This window comes from Chiloscyllium punctatum, chromosome 45 (assembly GCF_047496795.1).
Source record: "Chiloscyllium punctatum isolate Juve2018m chromosome 45, sChiPun1.3, whole genome shotgun sequence".
Classification (NCBI taxonomy): Eukaryota; Metazoa; Chordata; class Chondrichthyes; order Orectolobiformes; family Hemiscylliidae; genus Chiloscyllium; species Chiloscyllium punctatum.
In genome coordinates this window covers 11,829,876-11,856,416 of record NC_092783.1, presented here as the reverse complement: position 1 = coordinate 11,856,416, position 26,541 = coordinate 11,829,876, and the positions used below count along the sequence as shown (strand labels likewise).

Here is a 26,541-nt window from a genome sequence, read left to right as displayed (position 1 = left end):
TCAAAAGAAATAAAGAAGCTGGTAGAATTACCCAACGGATCTGCTATGTAGGCAATGGCCTACTGATATTATCACTGGGCTGTTAACTCACATTATGGGTCTCTGGGTTAAGAGTCTAATGATGACCACAAAACCACGTTGTTTGTTGGGAAAAACCAGCACTCATATCCTTTAGGTAAGGAAACTGCTGTCCTTATCTGGTTTGACCTACATGTGACTCCAAACCCAAAGCAATGAGCATTGAAAATAGGAGTTGGGAGGTCATGTTGCAGCTGCATTAGACATTGGTTAGGCCACTTTGGAATATTGCACGCAATTCTGGTCTCCCTCCTATTGGAAGGATGTTACAAAACTTGAAAGGGTTCAAGGAAAGATTTACAAGAATGTTGCCAGGGTTCGAGGATTGGAGCTACAGGGAGTGGCTGAATAGGTTGGGGCTGTTTTCCCTGGAGCAGAGGCTGAGGGGCAACCTTATAGAGGTATACAAAATCATGAGGGGTATGGATAGGGTAAATAGACAAGGTATTTTCTCTGGGGTGGGTGGAGTCCAGAACTAGAGGGCATAGGTTTAGGGTGAGAGGGGAACAATTTAAAAAGTACCTAAGGGGCAACTTTTTCACACAGAGGAGGGTGCTTTAATGGAATGAGCTGCCAGAAGAAGTGATGGAGACTGGTATAATTGCAACATTTAAAAAGCATCTGGATGGATTATGAATAGGAAGGGTTTAGAGAGATATGAGCCAAGTGCTGGCAAATGGGAATAGATTAGATTAGGATATCTGGTCAACATGGATGAGTTAGACCAAAGGGTCTGCTTCCATACCGTACATCTCTATTACTCTGACTTTAGTGGACAATGAAGAAGGTTATCTCAGAGTACTACAGGACCTTAATCAGATGGGCCAATGAGTGGCAGATGGAGTTTAATTTAGATAAATGTGAGGTGCTGTATTTTGGAAAGGTAAATCAGGGCAGTACTTATACTGGGGAGTGTTTTTGAACAAAGGAACCTTGGATTGTAGGCTCATAGCTCCTTGAAAATGGAGTCACAGGTAGATAGGATAGCGAAGGCAGCATTTGGTACGCCTGCCTTTATTGGTCAGACTATTGAGTACAGAAGTTGGGAGGTCATGTTGCAGCTGTAGAGGACATTGGTTAAGCCACTGTTAGAATGCAACGTTCAATACTGGTCTCCCTACTATAGGAAAGATGATGTGAAAATTGAATGGGTTCAGAAAAGATTTACAAGGACTTGTCAGGGTTGGAGGGTTTGGCCTATAGGGAGAGGCCCCAGGTTATTTTCTCTGGAGCAGAGGCTGAGGACTGACATTATAGAGGTTTATAAAATCACGACGGGCCTTGGATAGGGTAAATGGTCAAGGTATTTTCCTCGGGGTAGGGGGGAAATCCAAAACTAGAGAGCGCAGGTTTAAGGTGAGATGGAAAATATTTAAAAGGGACCTCAGGGGCCACTTTTTTCACACAGAGGTGTGTATTAAATCGAATTGGATTGAATTTATTGTCATGTGTACCGAGGCACAGTGAAAAGCTTTGTCTTGTGAGCAATACAGGCAGATCACCATAGATAAAAGCATAGATAAGTAAATAATAGGTAAACAGTGGCAAAGACAAAAACACAGGTACAGGCGAATGTTAAGAGTTTGAGTCTCCATTCAGTATTCTAACAACATAAGGTAGAAACTGTTTTGAAACTGGCTGGTGTGCACGTTCAGGCTTCTGTATCTTTGCGCTGATGGTAGACGTTGTAGAAAAGCATTACCAGGGTGGGATGGATCTTTGAGAACACTGGAGGCCTTTCCTTGACAGCGGGCCTGGTAAATGGATTCTATAGATGGGAGGTGGCCTTTGTGATTGCCCGGACTGAGTTCATCACTCTCTGTATATGAAATGAACTGTCAGAAGTAGTGATGGAGGCTGGTACAATTACAACATTTAAAAGGCATCTGGATGAATATGTGAAAAGGAAGGGTTTAAGAGGGATATGGGCCAAATGCTGCTCAATGGGACTAAATTAATTTAGGATACCTGGTTGGCATAGACGAGTTGGACTGAAGGGTGCCCAACCGTCCTTATCGTCAAAATATTAAAAGGCAAATATTGAGTAGTGTCAAATAAAATTGAACTTTGCTATTAGCTCGTTAAAATAATATTTTTACATGTAATGCCTTCCTGGTTGTATCTAATGCTGTCAGACTAATTTATTACCAGGGCTTATATTTAACCCCAATATTTTCACGTTTTGCTCATTGAGGCTAGTAATGTATAATTAACTATGGCAATTTACAGCCAAGACTGCAAATTATTGACAAAAGTACACACAACATTTACCAACAGTATTGTAAGGCTGCAGTCTGAGAAAGCCAAGGGTAACGACGGATTTAACGCTAGGATTGCGATTTATTGTGCATGTTTGGGCATTCTTAAATTTAAAAATTTAACTTTTAAAAAAGGTCTGATATTTATTAATGGGAAATCATCAAAGTATAGCACCACAGATCTTGGGTGAGGTACAGTACATACAAGAACAAGTGGCAGGTCAGGCATTAATAGTGTATGGCATTACAGATCACATGTAGCGACATTAAGTTTTGGATGATAGGTAGTTAGAAGCCAGTTAGAAACAGGATGATTTGATTTGAATTTGATACTGGGTAATAGTTAGTTGAGGGATAGTGTTGCTTTTATGAATAATAACAAAATTTAATTTCTGCAAATACACTGCCAGTCAATTAGAGCTCTGATGCATTAGTATATTCAATAAGCTGATTGCCCATGATTGCTGTGTGTGCTTTTTCTTTCCATTTCTTTCAGTGATTTTTATTGCCTGAACCAGAAACAAATCTCAAACCCCTTCTTTTTGTAGTATCCCTTTGCATGATCTGACAATGGTCAATTCACCGAATTTTAAATTAGTTTTTATTTAGACCTTCCCCAACCTCCAGCAAATTGAAACCAAAATTGTAGCCATTTCCCAGCAGAAATGTGGCAATGTATTCCAGTGGCTTGTTTTCTGGATTCCAGAAGATCAGCATGAGCAAACTAATCAATTCTGACCCTTTAATTGCTGCAGACTCGTGGTCACAAATTTTATTGTAAACTGTATGGAGCTTTACTTTCTAAGCAAACCTATCCGAGAAACAACTATTATAGCCTAACTTATTACTCCTCCCTATTGCTCAAATCTTTTCTGAACCCTTTCAAGTTTCACAACATCCTTCCAATAGTAAGGAGATCAGAATTGCATGCAATATTCCAAAAGTAGCCTAACCAATGTCTTGTACAGCTGTAACATGACCTCCCAACTCCTAAACTAAATGCTCTGACCAATAAAGGAAAGCATAACAAACTCGTGAACCACATCTGAGGGGAAGTTGCGGTCTTTGAAGAAGGAGGCCATCTGGGTTGTTCGGTATTGGAATTGGCATCTGCTCCCAGGAGAACCAATTCCAATACTGAACAACCCAGATGGCCTCCTTCTTCAAAGACCGCAATTTCCCCTCAGACGTGGTTGACGATGCTCTCCACCGCATCTCCTCCACTTCCCGCTCCTCTGCCCTTGAAACCTGACCCTCCAATCACCGCCATGACAGAACCCCACTGGTCCTCACCTACCACCCCACCAACCTCCAGATACATCGTATCATCCTTCGTCATTTCCGCCACCTCCAAACAGACCCCACCAACAAGGATATATTTCCTCCCCTCCCCGATCAGCGTTCCGGAAAGGCTACTCCCTCAGCAACTCCCTCATCAGGTCCACAACCCCCACCAACCCAACCTCCACTCCCGGAACCTTCCCCTGCAACCGCAAGAAATGCAAAACTTACACCCACACTTCCCCCCTCACTTCCCTCCAAGGCCCCAAGGGATCCTTCCATATCGGTCACAAATTCACCTGCACCTCCACACACATCATTTACTGCATCCACTGTACCCGATGTGGCCTCCACTACATTGCCTACTTGCAGAACGTTTCAGAGAACGCCTCTGGGACACCCGCACCAACCAACCTAACCGCCCTGTGGCTATACACTCAACTCCCCCTCCCACTCCACCAAGGACATGCGGGTCCTTGGCCTCCTCCATCGCCAGACATGGCAACACGACGCCTAGAGGAAGAGCGCCTCATCTTCCGCCTAGGAACCCTCCAACTACAAGGGATGAATGCAGATTTCTCCAGCTTCCTCATTTCCCCTCCCCCCACCTTATCTCAGTCCCAACCCTTGGACTCAGTACCACCTTCTTGACCTGCAATCTTCTTCCCGACCTCTCTGCCCCCACCCCCTCTCCAGCCTATCACCCTCACCTTAACCTCCTTCCACCTATTGCATTCCCAACGCCCCTCCCCCAAGTCCCTCCTCCTAACCTTTTATCTTAGCCTGCTTGGCACACCCTCCTCATTCCTGAAGAAGGGCTTATGCCCGAAAAACATCGATTCTCCTGCTCCTTGGATGCTGCCTGACCTGCTGCACTTTTCCAGCGACACATTTTTCAGCTCACATTTGGAGTATTGCAGAGTGTTCTGGTCACCGTATTATAGGGAGGATGTGGAAGCTTTCAAAAAGGTTCAGAAGAGACTTGCTAGCAAGTTGCCTGATTTGGAGGGAAGGTGTCATGAGGAAAGGCTGAGGGAATTGAGGTTGTTTTCCTTAGAGAGGAGGTTGACAGGTGACTTAATCAAGACATATACTATAATCAGAGGGTTAGATAGGGTGGACAGCGAGAGTCTTTTTTTTCCCCCTCAGATGATGATGGCTAGCATGAGGGGCCATAGCATTGAGGGGTGATAGATATAGGACAGATGTCAGAGGGAGTTTCTTTACTCAGTCGTAGGTTGTGTGGAACGCCCTGCTTGCAACAGTAGTAGACTCACCAACTTTAAGGACATTTAAATGGTCATTGGATAAACGTATGGATGAAAATGGAATAGTGTAGGACAGATGGGCTTCCGATTGGTTCCACAGGTCAGTGCAACATTGAGGGGTAAAGGGCCTGTACTGCTCTGGAATATTCTATTTTATGACTAATAGAATTATGGTCACTGGCCCAAACGATCTCTCCCACTCACACCTCAGTCACCTGCCCTGCTTTATTTCCCCAACAATAGGTCAGGTTTTGCACCTTCTATAGTCAGTACATCCACATACTGAATCAGAAAATTTTCTTGTACACACTTAAATTCCTCTCCATCAGAGCCCTTAACGCTATGGCAGTCCCAGTCTGTCTGAAAAGTTAAAATCCCCTACCATAACTATATTATCCTTACAGATAACTGGGACATTCTTACAAATTTGTTTCTCAATTTCCCACTGACTGTTGGGGATCTACAGTATAATCCCAATAAGGTGATCATTCCTTTCCTATTTCTCCGTGCCACCCAAATAACTTCTCTGGATGTATTTCCAGGAATACCCTAAATACAGCCATGATGTTATCCCTCATCAAAAACGCCACTCCCCCTCCTCTCTATCCTTCCTGTAGCATTTGTATCCTGGAACATTAAGTTGCCAGTCCTTTCCATCCCTGAGCCATGTTTCTGTAATTGCTATGATATCCCAGTCCAATGTTCCCAACCATGTCCTGAGTTCATCTACCTTACCTGTCAGGCCTCTGGTGATAATGATTTTGTATCACCTGACTCTTTATTAACTTAATTTGGAGGGAGTCATCCCTTCCATTACGAGATTCAAGTCTAAAATTCAGCCCTAGAGGGAGAATTACAAATCACAAATGTAAGACAATTTAATTGAGCTGTTAGCCAGGTAATCATCTGAATGATAAAAAAAAACGCTCATTCTAATCTTCTGGTTGTACAAAGTTTTATTCTTTCCCACTCCCCTCAGAGTATCCATACTGTACACATCTATAAACTTTGCAAAATGCTTGTTTTGTTTGCGCACTGTAAAAAGAGGTTTCTAGTTCAGTACATACACACAATGTACCTCTTCAAGAGCTACATAAATGGGCTCCACCCATATTCATGGATTTATATTTTCCTTTGAAAAATAATAATCATGGAAATGCAGAATAGAACTTCCCAAACGCTGGCAAAACTAAACAGGATTTTTACATGATTTAATTACGTAAATCAGTGGACTTGTTCATGCCCATTATAAACATAATTGATAATCGTCCTTTACACAGGTCACTTAACAGCTCATTAATTCAACATCTGCAAGAACTCGCTAAGTGCAATTTGTGCAATGGGCATAACTCCAGAAGTCCACCTAAACCACAGGTTTTGCAGTGCCATGGAATTGCTGCTGGCACATTGCTCTGACACTTAAAACTCTTCCACCATGCAAGGTCTGCTCTGGCTCCCAATACAAGACACAAATATGAAGGCTTTTCTGGTGCATTGGGCACATCCCTCTCCTAATATACTCGAATACGTCGATTAAAATGCCTACAAGGCTCCATTGTAACTGGGCCAATGGTAAAGCAAACTTCCCAGTTATAACAAATTTGACAGTTGGCACTCAAAGAATCAAACAATTCCACTTGGAGATTGCCACCAGCTGCACAAGACTTGGATGTCAGGGGTATGGAGGCAGGAGTGCGGATTCAAGCAGTGTAAAATGAACTTTTAAAGCACTTTGCAATCTGACCTAGTAAATCTGGAATTGCTGAACAATTAAAAGACCCATCAAGATGGTCTCCCAGCATCCTGGTTCCACCATCCTGGTAGGTGCATAACTTAATGATAATGGGGAGTTGTTGACTAATCATGATCATTAGGCATAATTAGTCTACAACAGAGCACAAGGAAGAGCAGAGGGTGGAAAAGCTTTGGGACCCACGGATCCAGAATAACCTGTTTCACACTGGCAATGCAAACTATTTACAAATGATCAATGCATTGCAAAGCCTTCATTGTGAACTGATTTGACTAACTTAACCAAAATATTTAACAATCTTTCTAGTGATGTTCCTGTGGGCACCTTTAGTCACGTAATTCCATAAAAAGTCAACTTGGGCTAGCATGCAAATCAACCAATTTGGATGGTTTCCTATACAATATTCTGGATTAGTGGTGCTGGAAGAGGACAGCAGCATCCTGATGAAGGGCTTTTGCCTGAAACGTCGATTTCGCTGCTCCTTGGATGCTGTTTGAACTGCTGTGCTCTTCCAGCACCACTAATCCAGAATCTGGTTTCTAGCATCTGCAGTCATTGTTTTTACCTCCTATACAATAATAACAGGGCACATTACTTCCTTGTTATAATTACTTTCAGTTCTAGCACACTTCATGTGTTTGCAAAACACCACATTCTGGTTAGTGAGGAAAAATTACAGAAAATCTCTATGCTTGAACAGAATAGATTACATTTGGTCGGTCTATCATTTTAACTTGCATCCTTTGGAACAGTAGAAATTCAGAAGAGGTATATTTTGAAAACAACTCATGAAAATATATTATGACGTTTCTAATGGTAATGGATCATGGTTGTAATTACTACTCAACCATTCAAACAAGTCTTCCTTCACCTTAAAAAATAGCACAAGAGTAAACATTTCCCTATTTATAGGTATTCATAAATAAAAGTTCATATTCAAAGTTTCTTTGAAAACAGTAATAATCACATTCTTTATCAATTTATACAATACATCAAAGTAAAGGCATTCTTTGAATTATAGTACAAGGGTTTGTACAAATATACATAACGCCTTATCAATAACCAACATTACAGAAGACAGTGAATCTCCCTCAGGCAGTTAATGGTTTGAAATTCCACCTGTCACCCTTGCTTTCTCAATACAGACACAAACAAACCTCTATTCAGAAGCAACTCACCTTCCTGGTACAAAGTTAAAAATTACACAACACCAGGTTTGTAGTCCAACAGGTTTAATTGGAAGCACACTAGCTTTCGGAGCATCACTCCATCAGGTGGTTGTGGAGGACACAAATGTCAGGCACAGAATTTATAGCAAAAATTTACAGTGTGATGTAACTGAAATTATACATTGAAAAATACCTTGATTGTCAAAGTATTTTTCAGTGTATAATTTCAGTTACATCACACTTTTGCTATAAGTTCTGTGCCTGACAATTGTGTCCTCCACAACCACCTGATGAAGGAGCGACGCTCCGAAAGCTAGTGTGCTTCCAAATAAACCTGTTGGAATATAACCTAGTGTGGTGTGATTTTTAACTTTGTACACCCCAGTCTAACACCAGCATCTCCAAATCATGTCCTTCCTGGTAGCTCATCCTGATTCACAGAATTATGTAAGCTGCCGATATTCTCCTCACTCTGTTCCATTCTGTCTTTCCATCAACATGATGGCAGAGTTTTCAGGCCCTGGTGAGGTGTAGAACAGAGATGGATATGCCAGCTTCCTGACCCTGGTTGCCCATTTAGAGGGGTTGAGGTGGATTTGGAATCTGAAGGGGTTGGCTGCAGCCAAGTAGGCTAATTAAGAGCCTTGTTAAGTAAGGATAGTCCAAGGAGACTAAATGGGAGTTTCCATTCAGCCTTCAATCTCCTGGTAACCGTTTTCTTTTGGTGGTAGGGGAAGAAAGAAGTGAGGGGGAGAAAAAAGTAATTTAACTGACTGAAGGTGGGCAGCAATTGGCAGAATCTGTGCCAGTCATCCAGGGGAGTTCACATGTTTTCCCTACCTGCCTTGATGAGGGTACAGCCAAATGGCACCTTCCAGATGCATTCTCCCACTGGCAGTAGCCTAGCTGGTTTCTCTATTTTTTAAACCAATTTTCAAAGAGATTGGTCAGAGGGTGCCTTCCTGTTGAAATACCCTCTCAGCTATGTATTCTTTATTACAGTTTGCAACACCACTCAACCCAAAGTCCCCTGTTAATTCTTCAGTTTGGAGAACACATCTATCACTCTTATTTTGGCACAGAACCTCTCTCCATGTCAATTAAGTGGTTAACCTGCATCCCTGTTCTAAGTGATTAAAGACTTAACAGCCACCTAGGTTTGTCTAATACATTATATCAGTTGTATTACACTTTGATCTTTTAATTATAAATTCTGTGTCCTATGATCCTGCTCCACTAGCGACCTGATGAAGGAGCAGTGCTCTGAAAGCTTGTACCTTCAAATAAACCTGTTGGACTATAACCTGGTGTTGTGTGACTTTTAACTTTGTCCACCCCAGTCCAACACCCACACCTCCGCATCATGAACTCAAGATAGCTTTGTTCAGCAATCTAAACTTTAGATTTTAAACCATTTACACACAGAATAATGCTGCATTCTCATTGTGCTTGTTAATAGCTGGTGTTGGGTAGAACAGATGTCCCAGATATAAAATATTTTGTGGGCACATTGGATGATTCATGAATTTCCATTTCAACTTGGCCCTTGACAGAATAAACTTGTTCTGGCTCCTGCTTTTCAGCACCAGTTAGGTTATTACATCAGTGGGCAGAAATGGAGGATGTATATTAGACCTCTGTTGAATGCCATTACATTCAAATTTCTGGTCAGACCACTTACTTTTGAGGGAGAAGGGTCATAATGCAATGGTGGCTTACACACTGAAATTGTATAGAAACAAACAGGCGCACAAGAATTAGAGAACGTAAGACTTGTTTTGAAATAATTAATTTTTTGTGCTATATATTTGGAATGAATCATTTGGTATGGAATGCTAGTTGGCAGCAGGTAGCCTGGTAATCAAAACATCATACAATCCTTTGGAATTATTTTCATTATATATTAAAAGTTTTTATCGATCTGAAAAAATAATGAATTGGTAGGTGTTCAGTTCAACTTAGTAAGTGAGACGCACTAATATAATTTCAATTGGCTTTGAAAACAAACTTCGCATTTCAATATCCTTGGACTGAGATAAGGGCAGGAGGTCCAAATCAACCAAGGCTTTGTTCCCAATCGCCATTTACCACACTCCTAAGGACATGAGTGAGCTGTGGCACTGTTTCAATGAATAGGCTGACATCATTTACTGTCTAAGCTCACCCACAAACAAGAAACCATTTAGTAAGATACACTCTCAGAACTATGTCCCAGCACGAGTCACTGAGGAGAGCAAGGAAGAGAATGATACTTGGGGATATATTGTCGTCATAGAGGGTTGTTGTGCTTTACCCAAATACTGATGCTTCTAATAATTAGCCAGTCTTTTTGACTGTTTGTTATAGATATTCGCACACAGTCTACACTGAAATCAATGATGGTATTGATATCTTTTTTATCAAACAGTCCTTTTTGGAACTCATTTAGTTTAACATAGTCTGAGCAATCTTTACCCTTCTGCATTATTTTTGGATTCTTTCCAACCTCAAGGATGCCAGAATGAAGAATATCATTATGCCTATCTTCTGAACCAGTGACAACATGGATTCTGGTAACATTCATTGGCTTCATGAATACAATACTGAAGTAGTCTCCAGTGGAGGGTGATTTTCCCCAAAAGTACGCATCACCATTACTGTAAGCTTTGCTGGGGTCATAGTTCTCAAATACTTTGAGACTTGTGTAGATAGTCGCTGGCGGGTTGTCAGGAATATCAAAGAAGTCCTCTTCAAAGTCATCATCCTTTAACCTATTTTCAGTCCCTCTGAAAGAGGAATAATATCCAATATGCTGAAAAAGGGAGGGCTTAAAGCGGATGACATCTTTTTGAGTGAGAAGGCCTCGAAAATGAATCAGTAACCAGTCACATGGCATCTCCTGATAAAACATCAGGAGAAAGTGGGCCAATCTTGGAAGGTCAGTCGAATGGTAAAGTTTTCCGATATAACCCAACTTGGAAAACTCCAACGTCACCCAATAGGAACCCTCCTTCGAAGCAAGGACTTTCTTGATTGCTGTTAGGAAAGAACGGGCACATTGAACGTCGTCTTCCAGCATTAGATAATATTCGGATAAGTTTGCACAGAAATTGAGCAGGAAAGCATAGTCGACATTTTGTTTTGACCTGAAAGTCACACGATCAGCTGGGTCATTATAATTTCGTTTCAGACCTTTTAGAGATGGATAGTACATTTGGGGAGCATGAATGATAACCAAGTGGCCAGCGATAATATGGTGAGCAAATTTTCTGGAAACCTGTTGAACTATTTGTGCATTCCATGCCATGTCAAAGTCTGCTAAGTGTACAACCACCACCATTTCAGTGAGCTCTTCATTTGTGGACTGATCAAATATGGATTTTAACGTTTCAAAGAGATAATTCCCACGTTTTCGTTTCACTGAAGACAGTCCTACTGTAAGATATTCTGCAAGTAGACAGATAAAAATAAGTTTATTCAATGGTCAAAAGTCTAAAGATATGCACTAAAAATTTCAAAGCAAAAACCAATCCAATCTACTTCCATTTCACAAACAATGTAGGAGGCTGCATTCAAACGGTTTCATACAATAAATGGCTGGTCAAAGCCTATGGTTCGGTTGGGATATCAGGTCAACTTTACATACCATGATGGTATACAATAAACCAATTGATCATTGAACCAGATGATGAAATTCAATACCTGGGGCATTCATGGACTGAAACGTTTTTAAATAGGGGCCAAAAACACATTTAAAATAGTCGCAGGCATCACCTGATCCAGATACCTTGGCCAAGTCTCACAAAACCAATACCAACTAAATGAAAGAAAGCCATAACTGAAATTAACAGTTTTCTCCAAAGAGATTGGAAAAAAAAAGAAGGCTCCTCACAACCCACTGAGGGATGTGAAAAGACCTGCATCTCCTAATGCATTTATACCATGAGGAGAAATGGACTACAGTTATCAGCTCTGACATCAAAATATGAGCAGATGGTAGACTGGTTAGCAAGGTTAGATCACACAGAATAGAGGGAGAGCTAGCCATTTGGATACAGAACTGGCTCAAAGGTAGAAGACAGAGGGTGGTGGTCGAGGGTTGCTTTTCAGATGGAAGACCTATGACCAGTGGTGTGCCACAAGGATTGGTTTTGGGTCCATTGCTTTTCATCACATATATAAATGATTTGGATGTGAACATAGGAAGTACAGTTAGTAAGTTTACAGAAGACACCAAAACTGAAGGTATAGCGAAGAAGTACAACGGGATCTTCATCAAATGTGCCAATGGCTGGCAGATGGAGTTTAATTTAGATAAATACAAGGTGGTGCATTTTGGAAAAGCAAACCAGGGCAGGACTTATACACTTAATTGTAAGGTCCTGGGGAATGTTGCTGAACAAAGAGACCTTGGAGTGCAGGTTCATAGTTCTTTTGAAAGTGCAGTCGCAGGTAGGTAGGATAGCGGAGGAGGAATTGGGTATGTTTGCCTTTATTAGTCAGAGCATTGATTATAGGAATTGGGACATCATGTTGGAGCTGTATAGGACACTGTTTAGGTCACTATTGGAATACTGCATGCAGTTCCAGTCTACATACTGTAGGAAGGATGTTGTGAAATCTGAAAGGGTTCAAAAAGATCTACAAGATGTCGCCAGGATTGCAAGATTTCAGCTATATGCAGAGGCGGAATAGGTTGGGGCTATTTTCCCTGGAGCTTTGGAGGCTGAGGGATGACCTCATAGAGGTTTATATGGACAGGGTGAATAGACAAGGTCTTTTCTCTGGGCTGGGGGCATCCAAAACTAAAGGGTACAGGCTTAAGGTGACAGGTGAAAGATTTAAAAGGGACTCAAAGGGCAACACATGTATGGAACGAGCTGCCAGAAGAAGTGGAGGCTGGTACAATTACAACATTTAAAAAGCATCTTGGATGGGTGTATGAATAAGATTTTGGAGAGATATGGGCCAAACGCTGGCAAATGGGACGAGATTAACTTAGGATATCTGGTCCACATGGACAAGTTGGACTGAAGGGTCTGTTTTCATGCTATACATCTCTATGATAGAAGAACATACAGCCAGTTGATATTGCTGGGGCTTCTGTGGTAGATTAGGGGAGATGAAACTAAAAATGCAGACCTAAATATAGGTTGAGAACTCTCTCTCTGTCCCTCAAGATGAAAGGTTTCCACGGAAAGAAGAGAAGAAGCAACAGGGAGCTGGGTATTTTAAAAATAAGTGCAACTTTACTATAGCTGATGATCCAACAAGCTAACTAACCAACTGTGGTCTCAGGTTAAACTGATGCCTCAAGGACATCAAAAGGATTAGCTTCCTTTGTACTGAAAACTATCGCCTTTTAATGTTGGGTGTGAGAGACTGACAGAGCAAGCTCATGTGACTGCCCAAAGCTTTAAGCTCTACTTTCTACCGCTATTATTGAGTTTCAAGAGAACAAAATTGCTCTTTCTTTTACTCAAGAAAAGCCATGTAATTGGCGGTCTTGCTTATATTGAAAATGATTAACCATATTTTAGTGGAGAAAGGTGTAGCTGTTTGTTAAAACCAGCTGGGAGGGTGAAAAGAATGTCTTTTATTTACCCTCCCTCTGGTTTAGCTCTCTACTCACTGACCTCTGAAGATATCAGGTGGAGTGATAATATGCATCCTCCTCCTGTTGTTAGTGAGCAGGTTGATGTGATGTGGTCCATAGTTCAGGATTCTCAGCCACAATCAGCATTGAAGGTTGATTCTCAACTTTCACTTCTGGTGAGAGTGGCCACATTGTCCCTGGTCAGTGGGCATTTGCTGGAGTGCTATCCTCTCCCTTTGAGGGAGCTTTCCGTGAACGAGGAGAGGGGCTTTTTTTTTGGTTACACACACTGCAGATGGCTCACAATGCTCTCTCCCAGGAAATTGCATCGAATATTAGCTGCTGTTTAGCAGATTGGTCAGTGTGATTTGAAGTACCTTCCTGACGGATTTCTTCAAAACTTCATAAATGGAAAGTGTAGAAACCACTCACAAATAAAGTGGCTGGAGCATCCCTTTCCCCTTTCTCTTGGCAGCAGTTAGCCACTGGCCCAAGGTCTATGTGTGGCTGTGAACCTGTCCTGCATTCTGCAGAACAGAGAAGGGCCACTATTAGAATACACAATGTTCTGGCTGTGCTTTGGAGCAGTTATAGCCTCGATATTATTGATATCTGGGTATCAGATAAATAATCTTAAATCGAGCCTTTGTGCATTTTACATTGGATTTTCTCCTGTGACTTGCATAAATTTTGATTTTCAACGGCAGCATAAATTGCTCCACCAACAGAATGCACAATTCAGGACTAGAATATGTAAATGTAGGGGAATGGGTCTGGGTGGGTTGCTCTTCGGAGGGTCGGTGTGGACTTGTTGGGCCGAAGGGCCTGTTTCAACACTAAGTAACCTAATCTAATAGTTTGACCAAAAAATCTGATGAAATCATTTAAGTAACACAATTCATTCAAGGCTTATTGTGTATTTAAATATTTGTAAACACATATATATTGTAAAGGTAAAGTCACCATCATACCAGAGAATCATAGGGCTGCTCTCTACTAGACAGTGGAGACTGGTAATGGTTTAACCCAAGGGTCACTGCATCTTAGATGCTGAGTGAGGTTGAGGACACACAAGTTCCATGGGAGTGTCAGTTGGTGCAGAAATTGAACCCACACTGTTGCATCACAAACCAGCTGTCCAGCCAACTGGTGTTTGAGATAAGCCAATACAACATTGCCCTTATTCATTTGATAATACACAACTTGAGTTTGCCATAAAAAAAGACATCTTGACAAAGTGTTTCATCTTGCACTCAATCAGGATAATTTGCAAGAATACCAATGTAAAGGGAAAATAACTTTTTCATTGTAGGAGAGAAGAGTAGTGACTGACTCAAAAGAGCCCTTGATTGGGAGAGACATTACCATGTAGAATTTATCAGTTAGATGACTGACAGTTAATTGCCTTGCTTGGTTTAATTTCTAAACCAAACAAGTTGACTATGATTGGTTTTGAAATTGCTCTGAAAAACATACCAAAGAATAGCTGTCACCTATTTTTCTGGGTTGAAGCAGCGTGTACATTTATTTCTGTTTGCATAGAACAAGGCCCCATGTATTAATTTTTGTAGTTTCCGGTAAGTGCATATGCTCCACAATGTCTCTTGGCTAATAATCCCAAATTGATTGTCAGCATTTATTTCTCACTGTATATCACACAAACCCATAAACAGACCCAAGGCCATCACTTTTGCTGCTGAGAAGTGTCCTGCCTACCTCACATTATCCTGAAAGTAAACGTTTGATGACACTAACTGCTTCACACTGCTATAGGTAGTAACAAATAATGTTCATCACTAACAAGATGTTTCGATAAACATGTGGACTATATGGAAGCGTAAGACATCTCCAAGTTGGAGACACAAATTTCTTTTTTTTGGGTCAGTGCAAAATTATTCACAATAAAATGGAATTTTTAAATGTAACTTTTGTTAATTTGAAACTCCAATTACAGTTCAGATGATAGGTCTGGCTTTAGGAGACTTTAGACCAAGATTACTAACACTTAAATGCAATTCCTTCATCTTACAGCTAACACACACACGTGAAAAACGTCAAAGAAAATGCTTTTCTCTTACTCTTTTTCAGTAAAGGAAAACCTGCTAAATATTGATAGGTGACATTAATAGGTGCAGAAAAGTTTATCAGCTCCCTGAAGTTCTGCACATTCCTCTCGGAATACAACTGCTGTACAGCTATTTCTTTGGCCAATCTCTTTTCTTCTTCTTCCTGAAAGACAAATGTCAGCAACTGTAAATTGCACCACCAATAAGAAATCATATAATTATCACAGTCATATTTTTCAGTAATCCCTGCTTTACATGTCCAGCTAGCAAGCTCAGCACTTTCACACATCCTGAGTGCAAAAACTCCTTACAGTATGGGGTGCTCAACATGGGCAAGTAAACCATCTTGCTCTTTATTAAAAAGATGCAGAAATATTTATTTTATGTAAGGTGTTGGTGTCATGGTTGAAACCACTAAAATACCATATCTGCAAGAACTCCCTTTGTTACAGTCATATTTTAATGTAAGATGATAGGGATTTCTCCCCACCACCTTTCCAGTGTTTGTAAATGCTTGCTTTTCATTTACAAAGTACTCACATTTTAGAGATTTCAAAATGCCATTATGAAGGGATAAAGGTGGGGTCATGGTATTGGGTTTGCTGTAATTTATATTCAAAATAGAGTTATTGAGGTAAATGTTGATCTCAATGGATCCAATTTGCAGAATAGCATGGCTGAGTTTGTGGAAAGTGATTAGAATATTTCAATGATCATTCACACCCACATTCTGATGGAGTTAGTTCAATTGATTCGTACTCAATGGTGCAGTTACCATGACAACTTAAAGAATTCCTCCTATGGCGATAATTTTAAAAACTACAGAAGACAACCATTGTTCAGATTCAGTCTTGGTTTAATAATGGCGATGTGAAGGGGAGATATGGGGCTCCGAGCTGAGTATTAAAATACAGTAATATTTAAAGTGAACGTTGTGTCTACTGTACTGGAAAGTTTTGTTGTTTATTGCAATCAGACAAAGTGTTAAGGGAAAGGAAGTATGGAATTGCTATTTTAATTCAGGAATAAGCATACTACAAAATAAACCAGTTGCTTGAGTTCCTATTAAATTTATTTTATTTGAGTGTAGGGATGGCACTCAGTGGCTCAGTGTTTAGCACTGCTGCCTCAAAGCATCAGGGGCCCAGTTTCAATTCCAGGTTCGGGCGACTGTCTGTGTGGAGTCTGTACATTCTCCCCATGTCTGTGGGGTTTCCTCCCATAGTCCAAAGGTGTGCAGGTTAGGTGGATTGACAACGCTAAATTGCCCAGGGATGTGTAGGCTGGGTGGATTAGCCATGGAAAAAGTGGGTTGCAGAGAAAAGGTGAATTCTCCTTGAAGGGTCGGTGTGTACTAGATGGGCCGAATGGCCTGCATTCACACTCTAAGGATTCTTTGATTCTATGTTCATCAGTCCTGCCGAAGGAAAGATTTGACAAATATTTGAATGGGTCCTGTATATTCATGGAACAGATTGGTATTGTCACATGCCTTGGGTTACACTAATTCTGGGTTAATATGGGCAGTGAGAATTAGGGACAGAGCATAGCAGCTTCTCACAGGATTAACCTGCACTAGTGAACCTACAAGAATATCTGTGGCCCACTCAATATTTACAACTGGCCCTTGTATTCTTGAACTATTTCATGTCCAATTTACCAGTGTCAAAGAGTAACAAATGGCAGCCAGTGTACAAACAGCATGGTTCTTTGACCAGAAAATGAGATTAATATGGTGCATACACACGCTCAATACCAGCCAGGACAAAGCAGCCCACTTCAGTGAGTTTCAGGTTCCATAAATATAAACAAGACCAATGGCAAATTGATGTTTTCTCTTAATAGTGATGGTTGAATGAAAAAACAATATTATAGATTTTTGGCAACCACCTGAACAAGGAAAACATAGAACATTCCAGTGCAGTACAGGCCCTTTGGCCCTAGATATTGCACCAACCTGTGAAACCTTTCTGAAGCCCATCTAACCTACACTATTCCCTTTTCATCCATATGTCTATTCATTTAAATGCCCTGACAGTTGGCAAGTCTACTACTGTTGCCAGGCAAGCCGTTCCATGCCCCTACTACTCACTGAGTGAAGAAACTACCTCTGACATCTGTCTTATATCTATCAACCCTCAATTTAAAGCAATGTCCCTTCATGCTAGCCCTCACCATCTGAGAAAAAAAAGACTCTCACTGCCCTCCCTATCGAACCCTCTTGATTATCTTAGGTCTCAATTAAGTCACCTCTCAACCACATTCTCTCTAACGAAAAGAGCCTTCAGTCCCTCGGCCTTTCCTAATATGACCTCCCCTCCATACCAGGCAACATCCTATGAGGAACCCTTTCCAAAGCTTCCACATCTTACCTATAATGTGGTGACCAGAACTGTACGCAATACTCCAACTGCAGCCGCACCACAGTTTTGAAGTTTAGCTTCACATCTGAAAGATGATACCTCAGACAATGCCACACCCTCTTAGCAATGCATTGAAATGCCAGGCTAGGTTATGAGCCCAGATTCTGGATTCTGTCTTCATCCATGAACAAAATGTTATATCTGACTCATTATCATATTTGACTCACTCACCTGGAAAGTGTGGCAAAGTACTACAAAAATGAATAGCTTATAAATGTCCCTCCTGTATAGAGAGTAGAATTCATTCATTGATGGCTGAGTTACAGACTTGGAGTTCCCCTTAAATGAGAAGACTTAAAATAAACATCTCTAATATTCTGCGGGTTCCAGATCAGAAAGTGAACTGGATCAAACCTGAGTACTCTGGCTGCAATAACAAGTCAGAGGCTGGGAACTCTATGATAAGGAACTTACTGTATGACTTCCCAAAGCCTGATCACCATCTACAAGATACTGGTCAGGGGTTTGATGGAATATTCTCCACTTGTCTGGATGGGCGAAACTCCAACACTCAAAAGGCTTGACACCATCCAGAAGAAAACTGAAAAATGTGTTGCTGGAAAAACACAGCAGGCCAGGCAGCATCCAAGGAGCAGGAGAATCGACGTTTCGGGCATAAGCCCTTCTTCAGGAATCCTCAACACTCACAGACCTGCAAAGGACCTCTACTGTTCTTCATCCACAGAAGAATCCATACACTAAACAAACAGTTCTTCCTCGCCATATCGGAAATTAAAGACACTAAGTACCAATTTTTCAGCTCTGATCTCCAGCATCTGCAGTCCTCACTTTCTCCCACCATCCAGAACAAAACAGCCTATTTGATTCTCACCCCATCCACCATATTCCCTCCCTCCACCACTAACACTGTGGCAGTACTGCATGCCATCTACAAGAAATACCGTAGTAATTCATCAAGGCTCCTTCAACAGCACCTCTCAAACTCGCAACTTCTACCATCTCAAAGCAAGAGGCAACAAATGTTTGGGAAAACTACTACATGTAAAGTCCTCTCCAAAACCCCCATGGAACTACATCACTATTCCAGTGTCAGAAACCTGGAATTCCCTCCCCAATAGCACAGCAGTGCACACATACCACATGAACTGCAGCTGTTCAAAACAAGGTTGGCATGTGATTGGCACTACTATCTCACAGCACCAAGGTCCCAGGTTCAATTCCAGCCTCGGGTGACTGCCTGTGTGGAGTTTGCACATTCTCTCCATGTCTGTCGGGGTTTCCTCCCACAGTCCAAAGATGTGCAGGTCAGGTGAAAATTGGCCACGCTAAATTGCCCATAGTGTTAGATCTCCCACCCACAGCTTCCAACCTCAGTCCAGGAATCCCGCACTGCCCGGTTCTACCTCCTTCCCAAGATCCACAAGCCTGACCCCCCTGGCCGACCCATTGTCTCAGCATGCTCCTGCCCCACTGAACTCATCTCTACCTACCTCGACACTGTCCTATCCCCCCTGGTCCAGGAACTCCCCACATACGTTCGAGACACACCCATGCCCTCCACCTCCTCCAAGACTTTTGTTTCCTGGCTCCCAACGCCTCACCTTCACCATGGCTATCTAATCCCTCTATACCTCCATCCGCTATGACCAGGGCCTCCAAGCCCTCCATTTCTTCTTCTCTTGACATCCCCAACAGTACCCTTCCACCAGCACTCTCATTGATTTGGCCGAACTGGTCCTCACCCGTAACAATTTCTCCTTCGAATCCTCCCACTTCCTCCAGACCAAAGGGGTAGCCATGGGCACCCATATGAGCCCCAGCTATGCCTGTCTCTTTGTTGGCTATGTAGAGCAGTTGATCTTCCGTAATTACACCGGCACCACTTCCCACCTCTTCCTCCGCGACATTGGTGACTGCATTGGTGCTACCCCGTGCTTCCGCGAGGAGGTTGAGCAGTTCATCAACTTCACCAACACATTCCACCCTGACCTTAAATTTATCTGGACCATCTCTGATACCTCCCTCCCCTTCCTGGACCTCTCCATCTCCATTAATGACGAACGACTTGACACCGACATCTTTTACAAACCCACCGACTCCCACAGCTACCTGGATTACACCTCTTCCCACCCTACCTCCTGCAAAAATGCCATCCCGTATTCCCAATTTCTCCGCCTCCGCCGTATCTGCTCCCAGGAGGACCAGTTCCGCCACAGAACACACCAGATGGCCGCCTTCTTTAGAGACCGCAATTTCCCTTCCCACGTGGTTAAAGATGCTCTCCAACGCATCTCGTCCACATCCTGCACCTCCGCCCTCAGACTCCACCCCTCCAACCATAACAAGGACAGAACGCCCCTGGTGCTCACCTTCCACCCTACCAACCTTTGCATAAACCAAATCATCCGCCGACATTTCCGCCACCTCGAAACAGACCCCACCACTAGGGATATATTTCCCTCCCCACCCCTTTCAGCCTTCCACAAAGATTGTTCCCTCCGTGACTACCTGGTCAGGTCCACACCCCTCTACAACCCACCGTCCCATCCTGGCACCTTCCTCTGCCACCACAGGAATTGCAAAGCCTGCGCCCACACCTCCTTCCTCACCTCCATCCCAGGCCCCAAAGGTGCCTTCCACATCCAAAGTTTTACTTGCACATCCACCTATATCATTTATTGTATCCGTTGCTCCCGATGTGGTCTCCTGTACATTGAGGAGACTGGGCGCCTCCTAGCAGAGCGCTTTAGGGAACATCTCCGAGACACCCGCACCAATCAACCAAACCGCCCCGTGGCCCAACATTTCAACTCCCCCTCCCACTCTGCCGAGGACATGGAGGTCCTGGGCCTCCTTCACCGCTGCTCCCTCACCACCAGACACCTGGAGGAAGAACGCCTCAGCTTCTGCCTCGGAACACTTCAACAGTTTTCTCATTCCCCCTTCCCCCACCTCACCCCAGTTCCAAACATCCAGCTCAGCACTGTCCCCATGACTTGTCCTACCTGCCTATCTTCTTTTCCACCTATCCACTCCACCCCAACCTATCACCTTCATCCCCTCCCCCACTCACCTATTGTACTCTATGCTACTTTCTCCCCACCCCTACCCTCCTCTCACTTATCGCTCCACCCTTCAGGCTCTCTGCCTGTGTTCCTGATGAAGGGCTTTTGCCCGAAATGTCGATTTTATTGCTCCTCAGATGCTGCCTGAATTGCTGTGCTTTTCCAGCACTACTCTAATCTTTGCATAGTGTTGGTTGCATTAGTCAGAGGGAAATGGGTCTGGGTGGGTCACTCTTCGGAGTGCTGGTGTGGAGTTGTTGGGCCGAAGGGCCTGTTTCCACACTGTAGGGAATCTAATCTAAAATACACGTTTGTAGCTGAATTGCTCAGAGTTTCTTTATGGTTGGGGTGGCACGATGGCACACTGGTTAGCACTGCTGCCTCACAGCACCAGAGACCCGGGTTCAATCCCCACCTCAGGCAAACTGTCTGTGCGGAGTTTGCACATTCTCCCTGTGGGTTTCCTCTGGGTGCTCTGGTTTCCTACCACAGTCCAAAGATGTGCAGGTTAGGTGAATTGGTCATGGTAAATTGCCCATAGTGTTAGGTGAAGGGGTAAATGTAGGGGAATGGGTTGCTCTTCGGAGGGTCGGTGTGGACTTGTTGGGCCGAAGGGCCTGTTTCCACACTTTCAGTAATCTAATCTAAAACAAGGTTACTCACCACCACCTTCTCAAGGACAATTAAGGATGGGCAATAAATTCTGGTCTTATCAGATGCTCAAATTCCACAAGATGAATTTTAAAAAAAGATAACTTGAAAATCATTGTAAAAAAGTAAGACACACAGCCTTGTTCCTTCATCTGATTTGACTTTGACAATTTATATTATCATTGCAGGGAGAATACCATCCACCAGGGGGAGCAAGGAAAGAGAGATTGACAGTAATTGCTGAACATAAATTTTCACTCTGCCTCAGTCACAATACGACAAGGAATACATTTCTACATCATTTTGAAATTTGCTTTTGGTTCTACCTTCCATTTTTTTAAAAAAAACAGTGACAACACTTCAAACCCATTTTATGCATTGTGACAGAATCCCAATTGATGGAACGACTGCACAAGATCCCAGAATTAAGTCTGGCTTGATAGATGATGGTTTATTTGGTTAGTTCATCAACATGATTGTTAGTCACCAAGATATATTCAGATGAGGCTACAGATTTTCTCTAACACCACAACAGAAGTTTATTAAACAAAAAAGTTTAATAAAACAAAAAAGTTAGAATGATATCAAAATACATAGCAAAATAAAGTATCAATCTATTTTCCAAAATTATCCATCATAGACATTCAAGTCCAGAAAAAAATTACCTCACATTTCAACCCTTTAGGGTATTACTCTACTTTTTCCAGATTCTTTCCTGTGGACTATGAAGACAACTCGATGAGACCATTCCAAACGTCTACAAATCAGAGACCTTAAACTTTCTCCGTTCTGATAAACTTTATATTTTGCAACTAGGTTCTCCTTGCTTGGAAGTTTCACAAATTAAAACCCTTCTGTTGAGGTAACTTATTCCCTGAACCCTTCACGGAGAAAAGCTCATCTTGCTTCTAAACTCAACACTGGTGTATTTTGAACTGAATTTTCAAAAAGACTCACGCAAACCTAGATTCTCTGACCAGAAAAAAAAGGCTTACTCTCTGTCATAAATACCACGGTCCTAACACCTTTCCACAAACACAAGGATCCACAGTTCGCTGTTTTACAGACAGACAGACAGACAGACAGACAGACACACACACACACACACAAAATGTATAATATATAAATATTTCATTCATTGATGGGATGTGGACATCAATGTCTGGGTCAATATTATTGTCCATATCCAGTTGGGCTGGTGCTGGTGAACTGTGTTTTTGAACCTCTGCAGTCTATTTGGTGTAAGAAGACCCACCATTCCATTTGAGAGAAAGTTTCAAGATTTTGATCAGTGAGACTGAAAGTACGGCAACAGATCAAAAATACACCTTCATCACAATTGCAAAGTACATTTAGGTATGCCTGAGATTGTGAAAGGCACTAACATCATTGGAATTAAAGGAGTGGCTGCTTGGAATCCAGGTAAATTGTGCTAATCTTGCCCATTTTCTTTGCACGCACAGCCATTGTCTCTATGCCTCAGCCAGTTTTATGCATCACTTTAATCTGGTACCTACTTCCCAAATCAAATCCTAGTGAATGCAGATAATGTGTGTCATCTTTGGCATTTAAGTACAATCTAATGCATCACAGCAATTGACATATAATAAAACAGGTTAGGCAAGTGTACTAATTAAAAGGCAGATTAATTTACATCTCTCAATACAATATAGAAGTTTTGTTTTCCACCTGTTTTGAGTCTTGAGATTATATGCCATAGGCATTTCCCAACGTTATGGTGAAAGATTACATGAATGTGAATTCACGGGGAAGTAAAACTTGGTAACAATTGCCTGTATTGTTAATTTTCTTCATTTTTTATCAAGTAGATTTTTCTCTGTATTCCTAAATTCTCATGGATTTATAGGAGTTTTCCTAGTGAAAGCTCTATTTAAGCATGGGAACATACATAACTAAAGACATCAGTCCGCTACGTACTGGATCAGTAGCAACAAATGTGTTTTTAAATAGGACCCACCATATAAACTAAACTTTTCAAAGCAGATCACACACATTATAAAACAAAGTATACACTGAGCCACTTAGGAGATCAGGTTAGCTTATCAAAATCTTGGTCAATTTGGTGGGTTTCAAATGTTTTAAAGGAGGAACATTCAGTAGAGGTGAAAGGTGTCCCAGATCCTGGGACCTCCACAATGAAACACACAGCCATCATCAGTGGAGCAATGTTTTAAAAAAGATGATTCAACGGGATGTTAGTGTGGTTGGCCAGGTCAGTATTTGTGACTTATCCTGAAGTGTCCTCGAAAAGGAGGAGATAAGCTCTTTTTGTAAAACTACTGCAGACCATGGGGGTTAGGTACATCACATTGCTGTTAGGGAGGGAGCTCCAGGACTTTGACTCAGTGACAATAAAGCACAAGTGTATAGTTCCAAGTCAGGATGGTGCGTGACTCTCAGCAGAGCTTGCATCTGATGATGTTCCCATATATCCGTTGACCTAGTTTGGGGTGGTAGAGGTTGTAGGTTTGGATGTTTAAAATCAGAGATATTAAAGAGGCTAGGAAGAGATAAATGGCTAGAAACTACAGAGATAGGAAGGGATGAAGTAATTATTTCCCGATTAATGGAGACAGTTTACAAACTACTGAGAAAATACACAGCTACATAAAAGTTGCAATTTTGCTGCATCTGTACTTTCAGGAGCCGCTTGAAATAAGTGGCTTTCACTTAAAGATACATGAGGGTGGCCCTATTTCATCTACTGAGCTGGGGAGAAAAATTATTTTAATGACACATTTGATGAATGGCAAATTTAACCTGAACAACTTTCCACATCGTGAATAGTGTCAAGTTCCCTCGCCCCTTAGAGAAAATGACTCTTCACATTACCATTAGAATTAAAGATCTCAGATCACAACAGGAAAGCTTAAGTTTGGTGTCAGTGGAAGAATGTGGCAAACTTGACAGATATAGAGCTGTTGTACAAGGTGGTATAAATTGTTGAATTGAACACACATGAAAAACCCCCATTGTCAATTGTTGGGAAAGTGCTTACTCAGACACACTTGGTGCACAAACATCAAGACTGCTGAAAAGCTGATGCAAAGTGGACTCCTGTCTACCCGTATCACTGAGAATACTCACCAATATGCTCCCTTCTTCATCGTTCATAAAGAGGAACATGAAAAGACAAACAAATAGGAAGAAACCAACCACCATCACCGATCGTTTCCAGTAGCATCTCATTGCAGCAGAATTTTTCCAAGTTGATCATGAGTAAGGGCTGTTTTCAGTCTCACTCTGAAAACAAAACACAGACCACTTGTCAAATTGGAGTTTGAGTCTTCAGGTAGCTGCATCATTTTGAAAGGAAGTTACAGTATTTTACAAAGTCTAGTACATACGGACAGACCATCAGGCTTCACCGCGATGGGTACCATATTCAAACAGCCAGTGAATACTTACTGATGACACGTATGTATGAAGATTGAAAAAATTGGGCAAGAGAAGTGCCAAATCCAAGGACTCTTTCCAGTTCTTATACCAGTGTAATGGAGAGAGAAAATAAGTACTCCTTTTAAAAAGGAAAATAAATACTATCTGGAAAATCTTTGTGACGTTGTGTGCTTCTAAAGTTGAAAGAGAGTTTCTAGCACTCAGCATTAGTTGAGATCAGTATTCATTTAATCTCAAAGCTAACTGTATCGGTGCTCTTTGCTTGCCTCATCTCCTCCTGCTTTGGAGTGGCACAAGTGTTGGTTTGGGAACAGGAGACCCTTCTGCATTGAGGCTGCAAAAGTCACAATCTGGCAAAAATGGAATGAAACTAGCCAGAGGCATACTACTTAATTACTTCATGCCATTTTTTTACAACAATATATTAAGTGATATAATAAATTGATTCAGTAGACACACTAGTCTCTTGTCCCAGTGACATTCTCCTGAGTGTTCCTTTAAAAAGGATCAAACCAAGCTGGTTCACACACAAATTCCAAGAAAATTGTTGTCCATGCAATTCGTTTGTAGCTTAATCAGTACACCATTTTGTGCTGATTTGCTTTATCAAAATTACTGATGTAGTTTTTGCAATATTGGGCCCTAGATTAGAAATAAATATTCAAGCTATTAATTTATCTGACAGTATTCCAAATGTTGTGTAAAGGGATAAGACAACTTGATATAATACATATAAGCTTATTAAAGATTCTTTGAACCAAAAACACTGGAGCCTTATTTAATGCAATTGTGCTTGACATAATTTCCTTTCTATTCTCTTCTATTTTAAGCTAGATGATTGATAGTATGGGCAGGTGTAACTGCAGGGGCTGTTATCTCTAAAGTATTAGAGGCATTGTCACCAACCGAAGGAGAAGAGAATATCTATGAAGGGAGCTCATTCTATCTTCTACACTCAGGAGGCTGGTGACAGGTACATTTCATACTTTCCATTCTTTACACAGGTGAATTGTATGAACTCCCTGAAGTTAGAACTTTGCTTGCAGTATTGTGCCCACAGTGTATACTTTGCATCATAATCAGCCCATGATTTGGCTCTATTCTTGTGCTGTTTCAATGACTTCTCATTAGTCATTCTTCTTGTCCCAATTAATATGTCAGTATGTGTCTGCAACACAATAACTCAAACACCTCCAGTTTAATTGCATCAGGAATCACACAATATCTGGAGCAAATTTTAGCCAAAGCTTTTTTTTAAAACTTGCCATGATAGAAAAAGTTTCCTGACAGTAAGAGTTTGTTTCAACCATAGGGACTGGAAATTGTACAATTAATTGTTAAGATTGGAGAAGGAGGTGAGACCATTAACTGCAAGGATTAGAATTAACTGCTTTCCACTTTTGACAATTGTAGGTAACTGCACTAAAAAAAAACAGCAAATAAAACTCAAACTCATCGACAGATGTGCACACACCTGGCTCAAATTGACCCAGTCCTCAAATTGTTACTAAAAGCAGATTTTTGTCATGTTTGAATGGTTTCTCTTTTTAAACTATGATTATAGTCACATATT

General features: G+C 41.6%; 1 protein-coding gene across 6 annotated transcripts in view; it reads right to left on the bottom strand.

Moving 5' to 3' along the window:
• Window positions 1–8,058: 8,058 nt before the first annotated feature.
• LOC140467155 (alpha-1,3-mannosyl-glycoprotein 4-beta-N-acetylglucosaminyltransferase C-like) overlaps window positions 8,059–26,541 on the bottom strand; it is a 173,640-nt gene continuing 155,157 nt past the window's right edge. For all 6 annotated transcript variants that reach the window (XM_072563261.1, XM_072563259.1, XM_072563263.1 and 3 more), the window contains 3 exons: window positions 24,657–24,812; window positions 15,461–15,611; window positions 8,059–11,233 (listed from right to left, as the gene is read on the bottom strand). In XM_072563261.1, the coding sequence (XP_072419362.1) occupies window positions 10,077–11,233; window positions 15,461–15,611; window positions 24,657–24,758 (1,410 nt within the window). In that variant the 5' untranslated portion in view covers window positions 24,759–24,812 and the 3' untranslated portion in view covers window positions 8,059–10,076. The remainder of the gene's footprint in view (window positions 11,234–15,460; window positions 15,612–24,656; window positions 24,813–26,541) is intronic.